We start from the raw sequence: 21,509 nt of genomic DNA, 5'->3' as shown, positions 1-21,509 counted from the left end.
GGTAAGTGTCCAATTTATGCTGAATACATGTTTTCCTCAGAGCTAAAAATTTAACTTTTTATGTTCCAAAGTTTTAATTTGAGGGTGGGAGTGGGGCTAGATAGTGGTTAGGAAGCAATACAGTTCTTTAAAAATATTCAGAGTATTTCCCACTCTTTATCAATTACTGAATGTGCTAGGGATAGCAGAAGGAGGTGGAGTGGAGCAGTGCTATTCCAGATCATGAGAGGCACTAGCCAGGGGCATACACTGTCTTTTTTAATCTTTACACATCTCTGCAAGAAAGATGTTACTGTTCTCATTTTTATAAATATGAAGTCCAGTGCATAAGAGTGGTTAAGTAATTGCCCAAGTTCTCCCATTTATGGGAGTTAGATTTGAACGTGGGTCTGTGTAACCCCAAATTCCAAATTTGGTGTCACGCTATCATACTATTCAGTAAGGCATACTTGGGGGCCTAATGGGTATACAGTTGCCCATTACACATACACAATTCGAGTTCTTCTTAACAAGATGCTTATCAGGGCTTTGTGTTGGCATTCAGATGGCATTGCTGTGCAGCTAGTCTGTCTCCTCCTGTCTCTTCTCTGCTTGTTTTCATTGTCAGTGTCTGTTGCTCACTGTCCTGATCATTCTTTTTCTCGCCAAGTCCTTGCCATTTCTGTCTCGATTGCAGCTACCACATCTGTAGTTTGCTGAATGATTTAATTTTTTAAATCTCTTTTCTCCTTTTGTTCCTCCCATACCCTGGTTTTTGTGCAGAACGGCTGGCTATGTATAGATCTTGCCCAACAATCACACACTTCTTTCCTACACATGGGAACTAATGGATCGGCCCCAGTAGGTTGATTGCCTGGCCTTCCCTTCTTTTTGCTTCATTTAATCACTGTCTGCTGCTACTGGCTCTTTGTTGATCAAAAGAGGTGCCTTTCCACCCCCATTTCCCGACTTGACTTTAGGTTTAGAGTGACGATTCTGTTGCCGCTAAAAGGGAAAGTGACTAGGTGTTAAGAAAATGACTTCTAAGGAAACCAAACTCTGCCTGACTCCTAAGCCCCAAGTTAGGCATCTTCCCAAATGTTTTCAGGAGTAGACAGAATATGAGTTATAAGTACTTTACTATGGTAAATACAGCTTTCATCATAGCCTTCAGATTTCTCAGATTAAATTAATACTATTTGCTTCTTTTTTGGGTATCTTGGCTTTTTAAGTCATGTGGGTGATCTCTCTCTCAGTTAATCACTTTGCTTGTTATGCCCATTTAAAGGTGAAGTCAAGAAAATGAATTATATGACTGATATTAAATATAGTAGTTTAAGATACTAAAAAACCTATATTAAAAATTTTCTTTAAAATAATGATTTATAACCTGGCATTTTCAAGACCTGTTTTTTCTTCCTCCAATCACCTGTATTTGAATTATCTATGTTTTATTATTTATCAGCATACATTTTTAAAAAACATGTCTTTATCATTTGTAGTCTCTTTGAAGTAATGTTTCTCATACTTCTTTTATGGTCTTTTTTATGCTTTTAGATTTCATGTATACAGAAGTTATTTGTTGGGTGATAGCAGAATATGTTAGTTGTTTGGGCCTCTGTTCTTTGAATAATATTCTGAAGTTCCTCTTGGTAGCATGGTAGAATAGTTTCTATTCAGAATTTGGTAGCCATGATTTACTTTAACCTTGTAAAAGGTTATTGTGACAAATAGAGACCAATTAGTTTCCTGAAATAAATTTTTAAGTTGAAACCAGAACAAAAAATAGAGCTCCCAATTTGGAGAAAATTGCAAATAGAAATTTTCTTGCCTTAATATTGTGTTAAATTAGAGCAGATATGATAAATTATAGGCATATAATCAAGGGTGATTATTAAATATAAAAGAAAATGTATAGGTTTGTCTATAGACAGAATATTTAGAGTTGTCAAAAGTGTTCTCATTTGTGGCATAGCACTAGAAAAATGGATAACTATTGGAGCAGCTACTATTACTTTTTTTACTTGAATGATCTTTGGCATAGTTTTGAGTATAAGTTGTGGTCTAAAATGTTTAAAATAGAGAATTTTGATTAACACTACATTTTGCTAATTAAAAGTTTCACTGTGTTTTCTCCACTGAATGATTTCTTTTTTGTTTTTAATTTTTTTTTTATTTATTTATTTTCCCCCCAAAGCCCCAGTAGATAGTTGTATGTCATAGCTGCACATCTTTCTAGTTGCTGTATGTGGGACGCGGCCTCAGCATGGCCAGAGAAGCGGTGCGTCGGTGTGCGCCCGGGATCCGAACCCCGGGGCGCCAGCAGCGGAGTGCACGCACTTAACCGCTACGCCATGGGGCCAGCCCTGAATGATTTCTTATCAGTGGTCAGTGCTCTTCAGACCAACTTGCTCATAGATTATGCTTTTAGAAACAAAATTAACATTAATTTGAAACATAGAATTCTTTCCAAAGGATAATATAAAAACAAGTCATCACATGATGGTTTTTTTTTTTTCCAGCTGTTTTTGTTTTCTACTCTTCTGTCTCTTTGCTTAAGTAGTCTTGAATAATGTATGGGGTTCTCAGTTGGGATAGATGGTTATATTATATAGTCATAATTTACTTTAACCTGTTGACTATTTTCTGAGATGCTCAAGATTTTCTGTATTGTTTGTTATTAAGCTTTATTTTGTTAGCTCAGGCTTGATACCACAATCAGCCTTTCTGTTCATCTGCATGAGTAAGAATTAGAAGAACAGGCAACAGATAATAGATGAGCTCTCAGGTGGAGAAGGTGTCAAGACTGCTGCATGTTGAAGCAGGACACAAAGCAAAGTTTCAGAATTTCAATATTTGAAAAAAAAATCTGAATTCTACAGCCATCTGTCTGGATTTAAGTTTGTAGTTAAGCTATTACCTAAAAATATTTTAAATGCCAGCTTGATGGACCTAGCCACATACAGTTGCATTAAAGCCAGTGTGTATCTAGTATAGATACTAATATTTTTATTCCAGAGGAGAAATAATTGGAGGAGTAGATTCAGCTAATGATGTAACAGAAACCCAAAATAGCAATAGCTTAAACATGATAGACGTTTGTTTCTATCTCACATAAAAGTGTGGGGCTCGGCAGTTCAGAACTACACGTGCTCAGGGATCCAGGCTTTTTCCAGCTCAGTGTGCTGCCATGCCAAGGCTATGGCCCTCATCCTCATGGCTGTGGATGGTGGTGGATGGTCCAGGCAACTGGAAGGCTCCTGGAAGTTGCCCTTAACACTTCTACTTATACCTATTGGTCAGTACTCAGTCATGTGGCTACAAAGGAACTGGAAATGAAGGCCATGTGTCCTATTAAAGTTCAGGGGTTCTATTATTGAGGAAGAAGTAGAGAAAAAGGATATTGGGGAACACCTAGCAGTTTCTTTCCCAGAAGTTGAATCTGCTTTTTGCTCTTATGTATTAAAATTATAAATAATTGCTTTGATTTTGGTTATTAGGTTTTTGGAATCCATATGACCTACCTCCATTGGCATAGATAATTGAGGAAGCTGTGATGATGTTTGGGGTTCGTGTTCTTTTAAAGCCTCTTCTTCCTTTAAGAATTTTAGAAAAGTTATTTGTAATCCTTTGAATATTAATATTTGGTAATTCATACGGTGGGCATTGCTAAATATTTTTATGTTTTAATGTTTGAAATGTTTAAGAAATTAAAATCATTGAAGTAGTTATACCACTTCTATTGATTTATTAACTGAAAAAATAGCTAGTTGTAGATTTTATTTAAATGAAATTCATTTTAATTTGAAAACTAATTTTTGACAGAGAAGGTTGGTAATGATAATTAACAGGTCCATTAATCATGTATTTTAAAAATTTATATTTGACTTACAAATTTAAAGAAAGCTAACTTTACTGATTATCTTCTTGGGGAAAAGCTAGATTATTCATTGAATAGTGAGTATTTAATGCCACTCCTGTACCTTGAGGCATGTCAGCCATCCCGTGGTGGAGTGCAGCACCACACACTTCATTGTAATACCGTAGGAAAGGTCTGTGCGGCCGTGTGGAGAGTAGGCCCAGTCTAGGCTGGGGAAGGTTCTAGGCAGAGGGGATGTAGGAGCTGCTAACAGATTAGGAGGAGGTAGCCAGTAAAGGAAGAGGGGGAGAGTTTGGGAGGTGGGGTAGATTCCAGTGAGAGAGCTATGTGCGCAAACCCATCGAGGTCAGAGAGATCCTGACAGAATTACCAGTAGTTCCAGACACCTGGAATCTGGTTATGAAGCTAAAAATAAAGTTGAAGACATAAGTAGTGGCCAGATCATGAAAACCCATGTTTTCTGTGCTGAAAAGTTTGAACTCTTTCCTGAAGACTGTGGAAAGCTTCAGAGGGGTAGGTAAAAATAATAACAGTGTCATTTTAGAAAGATTGTTTTAGAGACACTGGGGGCTAGTGGATTTGGAGGGGCAAGGCTGGAGGAACAAATGCCAGTAAGGAGACTGCAGATTCAATCCAGGCCACGGATTATGAGGATGTCTATTTAGTAAGGCAAGATCAGGGGTTGAAGAGGATAGAATCTGTAAAACCTGGAGACAAGTTGAATGTGGAGGAAAAATAAAAGAGAAGAGGCCAGTGACTCCCAAGGTTTCTCACTGATATTGTTAATTACCAAACAAAATCAGACCAACCAAAAACCTCTTATCTCCTTGTATAGTGTTACAAATTTGCATAATCTGCTTTATTCTTTAAATAGCTCTGAGACTCATTTCAGGTGATTATAAATTCGTGTTGGAAGAACAATTGCCCACATGTTTTGTTTTATTTTAGTTTTTGCATATCTTGTGCAGGAAATGATTCCCTAAACGAATAATTTTGCAGGCTAGGAGATCTTTTAAGCTTAATTATAAAGCTGATTTAATTCATTTTCCACTACCTATCACTAAAACATTGAAATTGCCTTCTAAAATATTGTTTCTTCACTGTGGATTTTGGTGAGCATTCTTGTGTTATAAGCAGACTCTAAAATAATTTTAAATTTTGTTTGAGCATTCTGGTAGTAATGCACTGTTTTAGGTTATGGAATAGTTGGAAGGTTTAACTGCTGGCATCTTTGTCTCTCCTGGTGTTTCAGTACATTTTCCTGTAGGAGAAAAATGTATCCTTTGTCAGGTTCTAACTTCCCTGTAGGATTCTTCAGTTACTTTTCATTTGACAATTATCGAGCTCTTAGAATATGGCAGGAACTGATCTAAACACTGGAAGGAAATAAATCAGACCCCCTCTCCATTCTGATGCACTTAAGAGTCTTACATTCTAAATATAATTCAAGGAAAAAGAGTCTGTAATAAGCCTTAAATGTGGACTGTGCTTACATACTCTTTTCATAACTAATATAAAATAAACTTTCTTCTTAAAAGTCCTTATAACAACACAGACATTTCTCCCACAGTGCACATTGCGTAACTAGATTGGTATGTAATGTGGTCATTTAGGGGCATAGTCTGCATTGTACAGATGGCTTTTGATTGTAACTACTTGCTGATCAGGAACCATCATTTAAAAGGAAAAGGAGGAACTTCTGGTTTCCGGTTCTGCATATTTATCTATGCTTATATGTAAGTGAAATAAATGATAGCAATGATTAAAGGGATGGGAGGAAGAAATTAGGATTATTTAGTTATTATCAGGTACCACATTACCCATGAAGTGGTATAGTGTTATTTGAAAGTGGATGTGGGTTAATTGTAAATGTATATTGCAAACTCTAGGGCAGCCACTAAAAACAAATGAAAAAAGAAGTATAACTGATATGCTAAGAAAGGAGAGAAAATGGAATCATATAAAATGCTTAATTAAAACCACAAAAGGTAAAAAAAAGAGCAGAAGACAAAAATAGGAGCAAAAAACAAGGGTAATACATAGAAAACAGTAATGAATATGGTAGCTATTAATCTAACTATATCAGCAATCACTTTGAATGTCAGTGGTGTTAACTGCACCAGTTAAAAGATGGAGATTGTCAGAAGGGATCAGAAAACTTGACCCAACTATATGTTGTCTATAAGAAACCCACTTTAAATATAAAGGCACATATAGATTAAAGGTAAATGGATGGAGGGGCCGGCCCCATGGTGCAAGCGGTTGGGTGCGCGTGCTCCGCTGCGGCGGCCCGGGGTTCGCCTGTTCGGATCCCGAGTGCGCACTGACGCATCTCTTGTCAGGCCATGCTGTGGCGGCGTCCCATGTAAAGTGGAGGAAGATGAGCACGGATGTTAGCCCAGGGCCAGTCTTGCTCAGCAAAAAAAAAAAAAGAGGAGGATTGGCAGATATTAGCAGAGGGCTGATCTTCCTCACACACACACACACACACACACACACACGTAAATGGATGGAGGAAAAATATTCCATGCTAACACTAATTAAGAGAAAGCAGGGGGCTGGCCCCATGCCATAGTGTTAAGTTTGGCACACTCTGCTTTGGCGGCCCAGGTTCGCAGGTTTGGATCCCAGGAGTGGACCTACACCACTTGTCAGCCATGCTGTGGCAGCAGCCCACATACAAAGTGGAGGAAGATTGGCAGCAGATGTTAGTTTAGGGCAAATCTTCCTCAGCAAAAAGAAAAAGAAAGCAGGATTAGGTATATTAATTTCAGACAAAGTAGACTTCAAAGTAAGGAAAGTTTATCAGGGATAAAGAAGGACGTTACATAATGATAAAGGGGTAAGTTTTCCAAGAAGACATAATAGTTCTTAACATGTATACACCTAACAACAGGGGATCAAACTGTGAGGCAAAAACTGATATAACTGGGCGGAGAAACAGATGAATCCACTATCATAGATGGATACTTCAACACCCCTCTCTCAGAAATGGGCAGATCCAGCAGGCAGAAAATCAGAAAGGACATAATTAAACTCAACAACACCATCAATCAACTGGATATAATTGATATCTATAGAGTACTTCATCCAACAACAACAGAATACACATTTCTGTCCAGCTCACATGGAACATTCACCCAGATAAACCACATTCTGGGCCATAAAACCCACCTTAACAAATTTAAAAGAACAGAAATCATGCAATGTCCACTCTCAGACCACAATGGAATTAAACTAGAAATGGAAAATCCCAAAATATGTGGGGATTAAACAACACACTTCTAAATAACACGTGGGTCAAAGAAGAAATCTCGAGAAATTAAAAAATATTTTGAACTAAATGAAAATGAGAACACAACTTATCAATTTGTGGGATACACTGAAAGCAGTGCTTGGAGGGAAATTTATAGCATCGAATGTGCGTATTAGAAAAGAAGATAGCTCAAAAATCAATACTCTAAGTTTCTAACTTAGGAAACAAGAAAAAGAAGAGCAAATTAAATCCAAAGTAAGCAGAAGAAAAGAAATAATAAGAATAAGAAATCAAAGAAATTAAAAACAGGAAATCAATAGAGAAAGTCAGTGAAACCAAAAGCTGGTTCTTTGAAAAAATCAATAATATTGATAAGCCTCTAACCAGGCTAACTGAGGAAAAAAGAGAAGACACAAATTGCTAATATCAGAAGTGAAAGAGGGGACATCACTACAGATCCCATGGAAATTAAAAGGATAATAAAGGAGTACTATAAACAACTCTCTGCCCAGAAATTTGTTAACTTATGTGAAATGGACTGATTCCTTGAAAGACACAAGACTTTGTACACAAGAAAAAATAGACAATCCAAATAGGCCTATATCTTTTAAAGAAATTGAATCAATAATTAATAACTTTCCAAACAGAAAGCACCAGGGCCAGACAAATTTCCTGTTGAATTCTACCAAACATTTAAGGAAGAAATTAGGCTAATTCTCTACAATCTCTTTCAGAGGATAGAAGCAAAGGGAATACTTCCTAACTCATTCTGTGAGGCCAGCATTACCCTAATACCAAAGCCAGACAAAGACATTACAAGAAAACTATAAACCAATATCTGTCATGAACATAGACACAAAAGTCCTCAAGAAAATCTTAGCAAATCAAATCTAACAATTGTAAAAAGAAATATACACCACAACCAAGTGAGATTTATCTCAGATATGCAAGGCTGGTTCAACATTTGAAAATCAATTAAGGTAATCTGTCACATCAACAGTCTAAAAAAGAAAAGTCACATGATTGTATCAGTAGATGCAGAAAAAGCATTTGACAAAATCCAATACCCATTCATGATAAAAGCTCTCAGTAAACTAGGAATAGAGGGGAACTGTCTCAAATTAATAAAGAGTATCTATTAAAAAACCTACAGCTAACATGATACGTAATGGTGAGAAACTGGAAGCTTTCTCATTAAGATCAGGTACAAAGCAAGGATGTCCCCTGTCACAACTCCTTTTCAACATCATACTAGAAATCTTCGCTAATACAGTAAGGCAAGAAAAGGAAATAAAAGGTATACAGATTATTTGTCTTTGTTTGCAGATGACATGATCATCTGTGTAGAAAATCCTAAAGAATTGACCAAAAAAACCCTACTGGAACTAATTAGTGATTACAGCAAGGCTGCAGGGTACAAGATTAATACACAAAAGTCAGTCATTTTCCTGTATACCAGCAATGAACAGGTGGCATGTGAAATTAAAAACACAATACCATTTGTGTTAGCACCCCCAAAAATGAAATACTTAAGCATAAATCGAACAAAATACGTATAAGATCTGTATGAGGAAAACTACTAACTGTGTGAGTGAAATCAAAGAAGAACTAAATAAATGGAGAGAGATTTCATGTTCATGGATAGGAAGACTCAGTATTGTCAAGATGTCAGTTCTTCTCAACTGATCTATAAATTCAATGTGTTCCTATCAAAATCCCAGCAAGTTTTTTTGTGGATGTTGACAAACTGATACTAAAGTTTATATGGAAAAGACCCAGAATAGCCAACACAGTATTGAAGGAGAAGAGGGGGAAGACTGACACTACCCAACTTCAAGACTTGTTATAAAGCTATAGTAATCAAGACAGTGTGGTACTGGTGAAAGAATAGACAGATAGATAAATGAAACAGAATAGAAAGCCCAGAAATAGATTCTCATAAATATAGCCAGCTGATCTTTGACAAAGGAGCAAAGGTAATACGGTGGAGTAAAAACAGTCTTCAACAAATTCTGCTGGAACAATTGGACATCTACATTTAAAAAAATGAATCAGACATAGACCTTAAAGCCTAACTCAAAATGGATCATAGACCTAAATGTAAAACACAAAACTATAAAGCTCCTAGAAGATAACATAGAAAACCCCGATTACCTTGGGTATAGTGATGCCTTTTTAGATATAACACCAAAGGCATGATCCTTGAAAGAAATAATTGAGAAGTTGGACTTAATTAAAATTTACAAAATCTTCTTTGTGAAAGACAACGTCAAGAGAATTAGAAGACAAGCCACAGACTGGGAGAAAATATTTGCAAAAGACACATTTGATAAAGGACTCTTATCCAAAATATGCAGAACTTAACAATAAGAAAACAACCTGAGTGAAAAATGGGCCAAAGACCTGAACAGACACCTAACCAAAGAAGATATACTGGTGGTAAATAAGTGTATGAAAATATGCTCCACATTATATGTCATCTAGGAAGTGCAACTTAAAACAAAAATGAGATACTGCTACACACCTATTAGATTAGCCAAAATCTAGAACACTGACAGCACCAAATCCTGGCAAGGTCGTGGACTAACAGGCACTCTCATTCGTTGCTGATAGGAATACAAAATGGTACAGCTGCTTTGGAAGAGAGTTTGATGGTTTCTTACAAACCAAACATATTCTTACCATATGATCCAGCAATTGCATACCTTGGTATTTACCCAAAGGGACTGAAAACCACATCCACGCAAAAACCTGCACGTGAATGTTTATAGCAGCTTTATTCAAAAGTGCCAAAACTTGGAGGCTACCAAAGATGTCCTTTAGTAAGTGAATAAACTGTGGTACATCCAGACGATGGAATATTATTCAGCACTAAAAAGAAATGAGCTATCAAGCCATGAAAAGGCATGGAGAAACCTTAAATGCATATTACTAAGTGAAAGAAGCCAATCTGAAAAGACTACATAACTGTATGAGTCCAACCAAATGACATCTAGAAAAGGCAAAACTATGGAGACAGTAAAAAGATCAGTTGTGAGGAGGGGGGATGAATAGGTGGAGCTTAGAGGATTTTTAGGGCACTGAAAATACTCTATATGATATTATAACTCTATGTGATATTATAATGATGGATATACAGTCATGTACTGCATAACGGCGTTTTGATCAATGACACTACATATGCAACAGTGGTCTCATAAGATGAGTACCATATAGCCCAGGTATATAGTAGGCTGTACCATCTAGGTTTGTGTAAGCACGCTCTGTGATGTTTGCACAATGACAAAATCACCCAGTGAAGCATTTTTCAGAATGTATCCCCGTTGTTAAGCAACGAGTGACTGTATGTCATTATAAATTTGTCCAGATCCATAGAATGGACAAGACCAAGAGTGAGCCCTAAAGTAAACTGTGGATATTGGGTGATTATGATGTGTCATTGTAGGGTGATTCTTGGTAACAAATGTACCACTCTAATGTGGGATCTTGATAATGGGGGAGGCTATGCATGTGTGGGGGCTGGGTGTATATGGAAAATCCTCTGTGCTTTCCTCTTAATTTTATTGTGAATCTAAAACTGCTCTAAAAAAATAAAGTCTTGGAAAAAAAAAGATAAAAGGAAAAGGAGCATTTGCTGCCAACGCTGACACTTTGAGTGGCTCAGTGCGTTGTATATGATAACCATACGTTAGAAGAATGATCAAGTGTGTTGTAAGACACTGCTGATGTAATGATAAAGCTGGTAGTGATAGATAAAGAGGGTCTATTCTTGAATATAAGCTAGAGACAAATGCTGGATTTGGCTACTGATATTTAGATTTTTATAGCTAGTTTAAAAAGGTTTGATTGGTGGAATTCCTGTAGGAAAAATAACTTTGTTATTGTGAATTTTACCTGAATTGCTTTTATAATAGACTTTAATGCAGTTGCTTTTAAAGTGTGCATTTTTTCTTAGGACCAGAACTCACATAAATAGATTCTACTTTTAGAATCATTGACCTCTTTGTTTTTGTTTTTGGTTGTTTTTTAATTCTATGGATCACTTCTTTAGGGATATTGCTAATCTGTTTATCTTTGAATTTAGATGCTATTACAAAATGAAATGGCTAATGATTATGAATAAAGCATATTTGAGAAAATAAATTGAGGACTCACATTGTGGTGTTCTTAAGCTCAGTATTCTCATATCTCCACAATAGTATATCTTCAGCTAGTGGGGTGTAAAATAACATACTATGAGGCAGTACTATACAGTGATTGAGACTGAGTTTTTTGGGTTTTTTTGTGTGAGGAAGGTCAGCCCTGAGCTAACATCTGCCAATCCTCCTCTTTTTGCTGAGGAAGACTAGCCCTGTGCTAACATCCGTGCCCATCTTCCTCTACTTTATATGGGACGCTGCCACAGCATGGCTTGCCAAGCGGTGCGTCAGTGCGCGCCCGGGATCTGAACTGGCGAACCCCAGGCCGCCGCAGCGGAGCGCGCGCACTTAACTGCTTGCGCCACCAGGCTGGCCCCAAGACTTTGAGTTTTAAAATCAGAAAGACTTGGGTACAAATATCCTCCCTGCCACTACCTACTTATCCTAACATTACAACATGTCATTTATCATTCCCAAACTCCAGTTTTGTATCTATAAAATGGGGCTCATCTGTAGCTTTTATGGCTGTTATTGTGAAATGAGAAAATGAGTAAATAAGAAAACATGTGACACAGTTAGTGCAGTACTTAGTAAACAGCAGGCACTAAAACATGGTGCATGTTGTGGTGTTGATCACCAGTTTTGCTGGCTGAGGTTTTAAGGTATTGTGGAAACAGTTTGACTATATGTACTTACTTTTGGAATTTAAATGTTTCTGTAAATTAGATGCAGATGAGAGAGAGCACTGTGATTTTTACATGGTTCATTTTTTTCATAGGAAAATCAGTTCATAAAAACAAAATTTGTGTATAATATTCAAAATCGTGATAAAAGCTGGGAGAATAACATGACTCAACTATAGTAAGTTAGCATTAAAGAAAACAGGACTATATAAAATATTTAAAATTTATTTTTTCTGTTCCAAATAGAAATCTGTATTGTAAAGAAGTATAAAGTCTTTATTTTCAAAAATGAATTATTTTTGTACATTCAGAGAAGAAAATTTCAGTTACGATTTATATTATACCCACTTGTTTTCCAATAGGTAAAGGTTAAGGAACTATAATTATGACGCAATTGTAGTTTTAATAATTATTATGATAAACTCAAGGAAAGACGTGGGATATAGAATTCTAGGTCCATTGTGATTTTAGTTATGAAAATTTACACACTGAAAGGAGACTAGAGAAAGTAATACAAAAATGATAGTAACAGTGGATTTTCTCCTGAGCTTTTTGGCATCCAAGGCAAAATAAAATAAGGGACACTGTAGTTTTCGTAGGTTAATGTGTTTGTGAGGAGAAAATCCACTTTTTTCCTGGCACTAAATTACATGGGTGAAGTTACTGTGTGGTTTCTGGCACTAAAATATATAACTGAAGTACCATGTGCTTAAATTATATAGGTGAAGGTAACATGTTGAATGATAGACAATGTCTTCAACTAGAGTTTTAAAGAAAGAATAAAAATATTTGACTATTTAAACAACCCTAAATATAGTGAAGGTTTGGCACTTAACTGTAATATGGTGAAAGGCCTTTCTGTTGTTCTAAGAGTTAATATAGGCCAGGTAAATGCTTCCTGGTGCTCTGGCTTCTACCAGCGTAGAACATCGTCTTCAGATCCCCTCTTTCAAATCTCAGCTTTCTTGGGAACTGGAAAGCAGTTTTTCAGTATTATAATAGATGCTGAAGTGTAGATCTTTTATGGCCATTGACAAGAGAATGAAATAGGTATTTCTTAATCACATGTAAACTCTTTCTCAGCTTAATGATCTCTTTCATGAGCTGTTTTGTACTTGGAGTTTTTAAAAGGAGATTAGGTCTTCAGACTGCCCCCTTTTTCATTTTCACAGATGTTGGAATCCCAAGTGATTTAAGTTATGGATGAAGTTAAAGATGAGAAAATATTACACGTCTCAAATTTTGCTGCTTAAGTAATAGAAGCAAAGATTTAATGTCAAACTCCTGTGGATTGCTGGTACAAACTGGGCACTTTTTGAGTGAATTATAAGTTGAATTTTTATTGCTGTATTGATCTTCATGTATAGAGAGAAAGACTGACTCAATACTCAGATTAATTTGTTTAAAATAACTCTTCTTGAGTCCTTTGTTATAGATACATTATAATCCCTTGAAGTAAAATCCATCATTTTTTCTTTTACCTGATGGTATTGTAACCTTAACCTGAAAAGAATTATTCACACCCTCTTATTATTTTCTAGTCTATAAAAATGGGAACAGTGTCTGCTTTATGCACCTTCCTGGGCTCTTGCTAGAGGCTGGGCAGCCTGACAGTAGAGAGAGAATAGGATCTGAGTCCTGGCCAGGCCATTTGCTCACTTTGCTCCTGAGCAAGTTACTAAAGTTTTCCCAGGCTCCATTCCCTCCCCTGTAAGTAGAGATGGTAACACCCACCTCACAGGGAAGCTGTAAAGATAAGAGGATAATCAATTTCCACCATGGCTTGTAATCAAGTGTGGAATGTAGCCACCATTCTGTGTTCCCAGCCCCAGGTACCTGGTATCAGGACTTCCCTATGGCTGGGGTCACAGAGAATTCAGAGGTAGACCTGGATGAGTCTTGGGAATGTTTTAATTGACTACATGTTGCCATTGGACGTCGGGGAGCAGACTAGAACATTTTACAAGCCAAGTTCAGAGGAGTAGATTTTCCCCGAAGCTTTGTTTAGGCTAGGTCCTCTTTCTATAATACAATATCTTTTTCACTTGAGCATTGGTTCAGCTCCTTCTAATATTTTAACAACCTGCATGCCCGTACCAAACATACCAGTTTCAAGAAAGCTTGAAGAGGAGATTTGGTCTTCTTTTCATGGGTCCCATCTGGGCTCTTCTGTTAGATTTTTGGCATTTTGTGACCTCTACAATACCTTAAGTTAGGCTCACAAAGTTCCGTCTGGGGCTCTTGACGTGTAAGTTCTCAGTTGAATGCTTTACATCTGTATGTGGCCTTGTCCTCTGCCTAAATCCTAAATTGCATACACCCCAGTTAGCAGACAGAGGAAAGGATGCCCTGATTTTTCCACATGCCGGGCACTGAGGTTGTGAAGGAGAAGTGATGCCTCAGGGCCACCTTGTATGTAGGAAAAAATGAGAGTATAGTAGAGGATGTTATCCGTAGTAGACCAGGAAAACAAAGGTGGAGAAGATGGGTGGGGAGGAAGCCGTGGTTGAGCATGTTGTAAATTCTCTGCCAGAACAACTCCCCTTGGCTCTGTTTTAATATCGTCCTACTTTGACCTACTTCAGCAGTGTCTCTTTTGTGAAGAAATCAGTTATCTTCCCCCACCTACAAGTGTTCACTGGTATCCCCTCAATATTAGTTGAATCTGGTCTGGGAAGTGAACTCCCCTTCCTGTCTCTGAAAGGGATGGAGCAGCCGGGAGCCTCTGTGTGTGACCCAGTCCACCAGGACACTTGGTGGTCACTTAGCGCCTCACAGCACTGAGCTCGGGGAGGTTCTGCCACGTTCTCTCCGCAGTTGTCTTGGAAACTTACGTTTAGTACATGGTCCTTGGCATTGGCACTCTATTGCAAGAACTGCAGCTAATTATAATTGAAGGGTGGCATGGTGTCTTTGAGTAAACTTTTTAAATGTTTTCTAAGGAATCACTCTTGGGGGGAGGCAAAATAATTTTTCCTCTACACTTTTGAGTTCTTAGCTGAGACCCTGTAATAAAAGACAGATTAACAAGAGAAAAACAGTTTATTAACATGTGTACCTCAGGTACACATGGGAGATACCCAGGAAAAAATGGGTAACTTGAAGAGGTAACTCAAAGAGGTAGCTTTAGGCTTTAGGCTTAAATTCCATCTTAATAGGGAAAAGAGTGGGGGGATGTAGGCCTCTTCGGGGAGAGTAAATGATTTTTAGGAAGGATGGATGGGCCCGTCGAAGAACAGATGGGAGATATCATAGTTGGTGACAAAGTTTATCTGGGTGGGGTATGGACTTGCTAGTCTCTTCTCCTGTGATTAGAGTCAATCCTTCCTGGTTGATGAAACTCCCAGGGGAAGGGATTTATGACAATTGAGTTCTTTTTGGAGGATCTGTCTTGAGGTAGATAAAGAGTTCAGAGAGCTTCTCCCTGCATATACTGTTTTTCAAGTGCCTACAGCTCAAAATAATATGCCACAGTGGCATATTTGGGGGTGGCATATTCTGCTACCCTTTGCACTAAACAGTCTAACATTCAAAATTGGAATATTTGAAGCCTTTCTTGAAATGAAGCTTATCTAATTTCAGGCTCAATTCCTTAGGTATATGTAGAAAAAATATATATATAATCTGGAAAATTTTTTTATTGGTTTTAATAGTTTTTAACATTGTGAAATTTTGCTTGTACATTTTTGTTTGTCCATCACCATATACATGTCTCCCTTCACCCCTTTTGCCCATCCCCCACCCCCATTGCCCCGGTAACCACAATGCAGTTTTCTCTGTCCGTGTGTTGGTTTATATTCCATATATGTGTGAGATTATACAGTGTTTGTCTTTCTCTTTCTGGCTTACTTCACTTAACATAATACCCTCCAGGCCCATCCATGTTGTTGCAAATGGGACGATTTTGTCTTTTTTTTGTGGCTGAGTAGTATTCCATTGTGTATATATACCACATTTTCTTGATCCAGTCATCAGTTGAGGGACACTTAGGTTGCTTCCACTTCTTGGCTATAGTGAATAATGCTGCAATGAACATAGGGGTGCATAAGCCTCTTTGGATTGTTGATTTCAGGTTCGTTGGATAGATTCCCAGTAGTGGGATAGCTGGATCATAGGGCATCTCTATTTTTAATTCTTTGAGGAATCTTCATACCGTTTTCCATAGAGGCTGCACCAGTTTGCATTCCCACCAGCTGTGTATGAGGGTTCCTGTTTCTCCACATCCTCTCCAACATTTGTTGTTTTTTGTCTTGGTGATTATAGCCATTCTAACAGGCATGAGGTGATATCTTAGTGTTGTTTTGATTTGCATTTCCCTGATGATCAGTGACGTTGAACATCTTTTCATGTGCCTATTGGCCATCTGTATATCTTCTTTGTGGAAGTGTCTGTTCATGTCCTCTGCCCATTTTTTGATCGGGTTGTTTGTTTTTTTGTTGTTGAGTTGTGTGAGTTCTTTATATATTATGGAGATGAACCCCTTGTCAGATGTATGTTTTGCAAATATTCTCTCCCAGCTGGTGGGTTGTCTGTTCATCTTGATTCTGGTTTCGTTTGTCTTGTAGAAACTCTTTAATCTGATAAAGTCCCACTTGTTTATTTTTTCTTTAGTTTCCCTAGTCTAGGTAGGCATGTCATCCAAAAAGATTCCTTTATGACCAATGTCAAATAGTGTGTTGCCTATATTTTATTCTATGAGTTTTATAGTTTCAGGTCTCACCTTCAGGTCTTTGATCCATTTTGAGTTAATTTTTGTGAATGGCGATAGCAGATGGTCCACTTTCATTCTTTTGCATGTGGCTGTCTAGTTTTCCCAACACCATTTATTGAAGAGACTTTCCTTTCTCCATTGTATGTTCTTAGTTCCTTTGTCAAAAATTAGCTGTCAGGGCCGGCCCTGTGGCTTAGTGGTTAAGTGCGCGCGCTCCGCTACTGGCGGCCCGGGTTCAGATCGCGGACACGCACCGTCACTCTGCTTCTCCGGCCATGCTGAGGCCGTGTCCCACATACAGCAATTAGAAGGATGTGCAGCTATAACGTACAACTATCTATTGGGGCTTTGGGGGAAGAATAAATAAATAAAATTATAAAAATAAAAAAAAATAAATAAAATGGTTAATTAAAAAAAAAAAAAGAAAATTAGCTATCAGTATATGTGTGGTTTTATTTCTGGGCTTTCAGTTCTGTTCCATTGATCTGTGTGTCTGTTTTTGAACCAGTACCATGCTGTTTTGATTACTATTGCTTTGTATTATGTTTTGAAGTCAGGGATTGTGATGCCTCCAGCTTTGTTCATTTTTCTTAGGATTTCTTTAGCTATTCGGGGTCTTTTGTTGCCCCATATGAATTTTAGTATTCTTTTTTCTATTTCCTTGAAGAATGTCATTGGGATTCTGATTGGGATTACATTGAATCTGTAGATTGCTTTAGGTAATATAGACATTTTAACTATGTTTATTCTTCCAATCCATGTGCATGGGATGTCTTTCCATTTCTTTATATCATCATCGATTTCTTTCAGTAATGTCTTGTAGTTTTCATTGTATAGGTCTTTCACCTCCTTGGTAAGATTTATTCCTAGGTATTTTATTCTTTTTGATGCAATTGTAAATGGTATTATCTTTTTGAGCTCTCTTTCTGGTAGTTCATTATTAGCATACAGAAATGCAGCTGATTTTTGTAGATTGATTTTGTACCCTGCGACTTTGCTGTAGTTGTTGATTATTTCTAATAGTTTTCCAACGGATTCTTTAGGGTTTTCTATATATAAAATCATGTCATCTGCAAATAGTGAGAGTTTTACTTCTTCGTTACCTATTTGGATTCCTTTTATTCCTTTTCTTGCCTAATTGCTCTGGCCACAACCTCCAGTACTGTGTTGAATAGGAGTGGTGAGAGTGGGCAGCCCTGCCTCGTTCCTGTTCTCAGAGGAATGGCTTTCAGTCTTTCCCCATTGAATATGATGTTAGCTGTGGGTTTGTCATAAATAGGCTTTATTATGTTGAGGTACTTTCCTTCTATTCCCATTTTGTTGAGAGTTTTTATCATAAATGGATGTTGTATCTTGTCAAATGCCTTCTCTGCATCTATTGAGATGACCATGTGGTTTTTGTTCTTTGTTTTGTTGATGTGGTGTATCACGTTGATTGATTTGCAGATGTTGAACCATCCCTGCGTCCCTGGTATAAATCCCACTTGAGCGCGGTGTATGATCTTTTTAATGTATTGTTGTATTCAGTTTGCCAATATTTTGTTGAGGATTTTTGCATCTATGTTCATCAGCAACATTGACCTGTAATTTTCCTTCTTTGTATTGTCTTTGTCTGGCTTTGGTATCAGGGTGATATTGGCCTCGTAGAATGATTTAGGAAGTGTTCCATCTTCCTCTGTCTTTTGGAATAGTTTGAGAAGGATGGGTATTAAATCTTCTTTGAATGTTTGGTAAAATTCACCAGAGAAGCCATCTGGTCCTGGACTTTTATTTTTGGGGAGGTTTTTGATTACTATTTCAATCTCTTTACTTGTGATTGGTCTATTCAGATTCTTCATTTCTTCTTGGTTCAGTTTTGGGAGGTTGTATGAGCCTAAGAATTAATCTGTTTCTTCTAGATTGTCCAATTTGTTGGCATATAATTTCTCATAGTATTCTCTTATAATCCTCTGTATTTCCGTGGTAGCCATTGTAATTTCTCCTCTTTCATTTCTAATTTTATTTACTTGAGCCTTTTCCCTTTTTTTCTTAGTAAGCCTGGCTAAGGGTTTGTCGATTTTGTTTATCTTCTCAAAGAACCAACTCTTTGTTTCATTAATCCTCTCTACTGTTTTTTGGTCTCAATTTCATTTATTTCTGCTCTGATTTTTATTATTTCTCTCCTTCTGCTGACTTTGGGTTTTGTTTGTTCTTTTTCTAGTTCTGTTAGGTGTAATTTAAGGTTGCTTATTTTTGCTTTTTCTTGTTTGTTATGGAAATTTTCTAATAAATATTTTGTTCTACCCCTCTTCCCCACCCCCAACAAAACAAAACAAAATAAAAGCTATACAGTCACAAATACTCCCTAGTTGCAGGCTTCCTCAAGGAGGTGGCATTGATTGTGAGCATACACTCGTTTTTTTCCTATCTAATAAAATTTATAGGATGGTTTCCCTTTTGGTCTTTGCAGAAATTAGAACTGTTTACTTACTACTCGGTTGAAAATAAGATCCCCATTGTCTAAAGTATGTCAGAGTAGTTCCTAGTTAACACAAGAATATATTATAAGCTTTAATATGACACCCAAAATTAATGAGTCAGTGATAAGAATTTTCCTATGAAGGATTGAAAAAAAGACTGTAAACCATTTTCATGTCATACGTTTCAGTCAATCTCATAGTGTTTTAAATCATAGTTCACCTTCATAAGCCTTTGGGAGGGTCCCTGACACCTCACCTCCACTGCTTCCCAGAACTCCTTCTCTTTCCTATTCTGAATGCTTCTTTCTTTTCTCAGTCTTGCTTCACGTCTTTGATAGCTTTGGACTAAGGCTGTGATAGAAAAGGGGAGAGCGGGGCGGTAAAACAGTCAGATCTTCCCTGTCCCCTTACTCTGTACTTCTATGCAGAAAGGCAGGGTCGCACTTACCAGTAGATGCTGGTGGCACCCAAAGGTCGTTTCCTGGAGGTGCTCAGACAAGGAGAGTTTGAAGGCTGGTTGATGAGGAGAGGAGGGGAAGACACTGACCTCATGTGTCCATTGCTCGCCCCGAGCCAGGTGCCTTCACACCCAGTGCCTCCGTTAGCCCTCGCATTAGCAGCATGAAGTGTCCTCATCCCACAACCTCTGGAGCCAGCGCATCCATGGCAACCCAGGTCTTTATTCCAAAACTCATGCTTTTTCCTTTATATATGGGAGAATTCTTTTAAAAACCTGTTTCTTGTCCTTATTAGGTAGTTCAAAAACAAAAGTTTGGGCAAGTCCTTCACAGGAAAATAGGAAAAAGATTGTTTTCTGTCCTGGAATTAACAGTGATACCTGTAGTTTAGAGCTAAGTACACACATATCGTGGGTGCATGTTCATTTTTTTTCTGAGGGAGAATGTGATCTGAAAAGTTTGGAGACCACTGCTCTAAGCTACAGTTGGCCCATCTAGAGAGTGCGAGTACTGCTCCTCGGCTCTTGTGATTGTTCTGCGGCTTCAGTCCACCATCTTGTGAGGGATCAGATGGTACCAGTGCACAGTGAGTGCTCCACGGCTGGTAGCTCCAGGGAAATGTGGGATCCTGGGTGTGACTGTCAGGGAGTGGTTCTCATGTGCTCTGTGTTCATCCCTAGGTATAGGCGCTTGTCAGTCCACTTACTCGGAATCATACTGAAGGTGGTTTTTGAACTTGTTAGATTGCAGAAGTGGTAGCCTCAGTAAACAGGCCTTGAAAGTAGACATTGTCTTGTAATCGTGTGCAGAATTACTTGTTTGTGTGTGTAATGACTTGTTTGTGTAAGGTAAATAGAGTGTTTAAAATTCATACAGGACAGGTACTTTTGAAATTTGGAAAAGATTAGTTTTCTGGGGCTATTTTATTAATTTTTAGATATTAAAGTAAGTACAGATGACAGTGTGTATTGTGCTTTGATTTTGAAAGAGATTCTTCGTTGTTGTTTAAATTCTAATTTGCCTTGTTATTTTATTCTTGTTTTTTTAGGGAATATCTTGGTAAACAGCTCCAATCGGAGCAACCTCAGACTGCTGTTGCCCGGAGCTGAACTCTGCTCGCCTGCCTGGGAGTCTCCCACCTTTCTGCTTTCACCTGTGACCCAACCTGGAGTGGGACTCTCAGTAGTTAGGGTCAAGAACAAATAATTTTTCATTTTGCTTGCAATTTTCTTCTGTTGTGTAGCTTTTGCCAATGCTGATTTCCTATAAAAGTGTTACCCATTAAGTTGTATAAAGGTAGGTGCTTTCTGTGTCTAAGGAAAATATTACTGTTAAAATATACTGCTTGTGACTTCTGTATTTATTGTTCTCTGCAAATGAATATAGTTGTTAAAGGATTCTCACTCCAAACATGTTTTTCTCTTTACTTGTTCCTTACTTGGACTTGAGCAAAAATCACCTGTTGTCCCAACCAAATTGGGAGAATTGTTCCAAAGTAGTGAATGGTTTCATTTTGCATAACCTTGTAGTTCTAAAGTAGATATCAGTGACAATCATTATGGTGGAAATTGTTAGTGCTTTAATTCCCAAGAAGTGCTTTTGTACATGGGAAGCAATACTCCCTTGTCCTCATGTTTTAATTGTTATCCTATATATTAAAATTATCTCGAGGCACCTTTTTTCCCTTTAAATCTTTACACTCAGTTTGCAGAACTTATAACAATTACAAAAGCAATCACTTTCATTTTTTTTCTTTGCTAATGTTTTTGATTAACATTCAATGATTAGATCCTCCTCAAAATTTAATACCATTTACATGTTCAATTAAACTGTAAAACCTAACAAGTAGACTTATAAATCTGACAAAATCTGAGTATTAACTTGTATAAATCTAATCAGGCATACATTTAGTAGAAGAAATTCTGTTAAGCATTTTTAAGCATC

At 37.5% G+C, this 21,509-nt stretch overlaps 1 protein-coding gene across 4 annotated transcripts in view; it reads left to right on the top strand.

Annotated features, from left to right (window-relative positions):
- ATP6V1H (ATPase H+ transporting V1 subunit H) overlaps positions 1-20,975 on the top strand; it is a 119,920-nt gene extending 98,945 nt beyond the window's left edge. For all 4 annotated transcript variants that reach the window (XM_058528701.1, XM_058528700.1, XM_058528698.1 and 1 more), the window contains one exon: positions 20,614-20,975. In XM_058528701.1, coding sequence (XP_058384684.1) covers positions 20,614-20,674 — 61 coding nt within the window. In that variant the 3' untranslated portion in view covers positions 20,675-20,975. The remainder of the gene's footprint in view (positions 1-20,613) is intronic.
- Positions 20,976-21,509: the final 534 nt, after the last annotated feature.

This window comes from Diceros bicornis, chromosome 33 (assembly GCF_020826845.1).
Source record: "Diceros bicornis minor isolate mBicDic1 chromosome 33, mDicBic1.mat.cur, whole genome shotgun sequence".
In the NCBI taxonomy this organism is placed as follows: Eukaryota; Metazoa; Chordata; class Mammalia; order Perissodactyla; family Rhinocerotidae; genus Diceros; species Diceros bicornis.
This window is presented reverse-complemented; position numbering and strand designations above follow the sequence as displayed.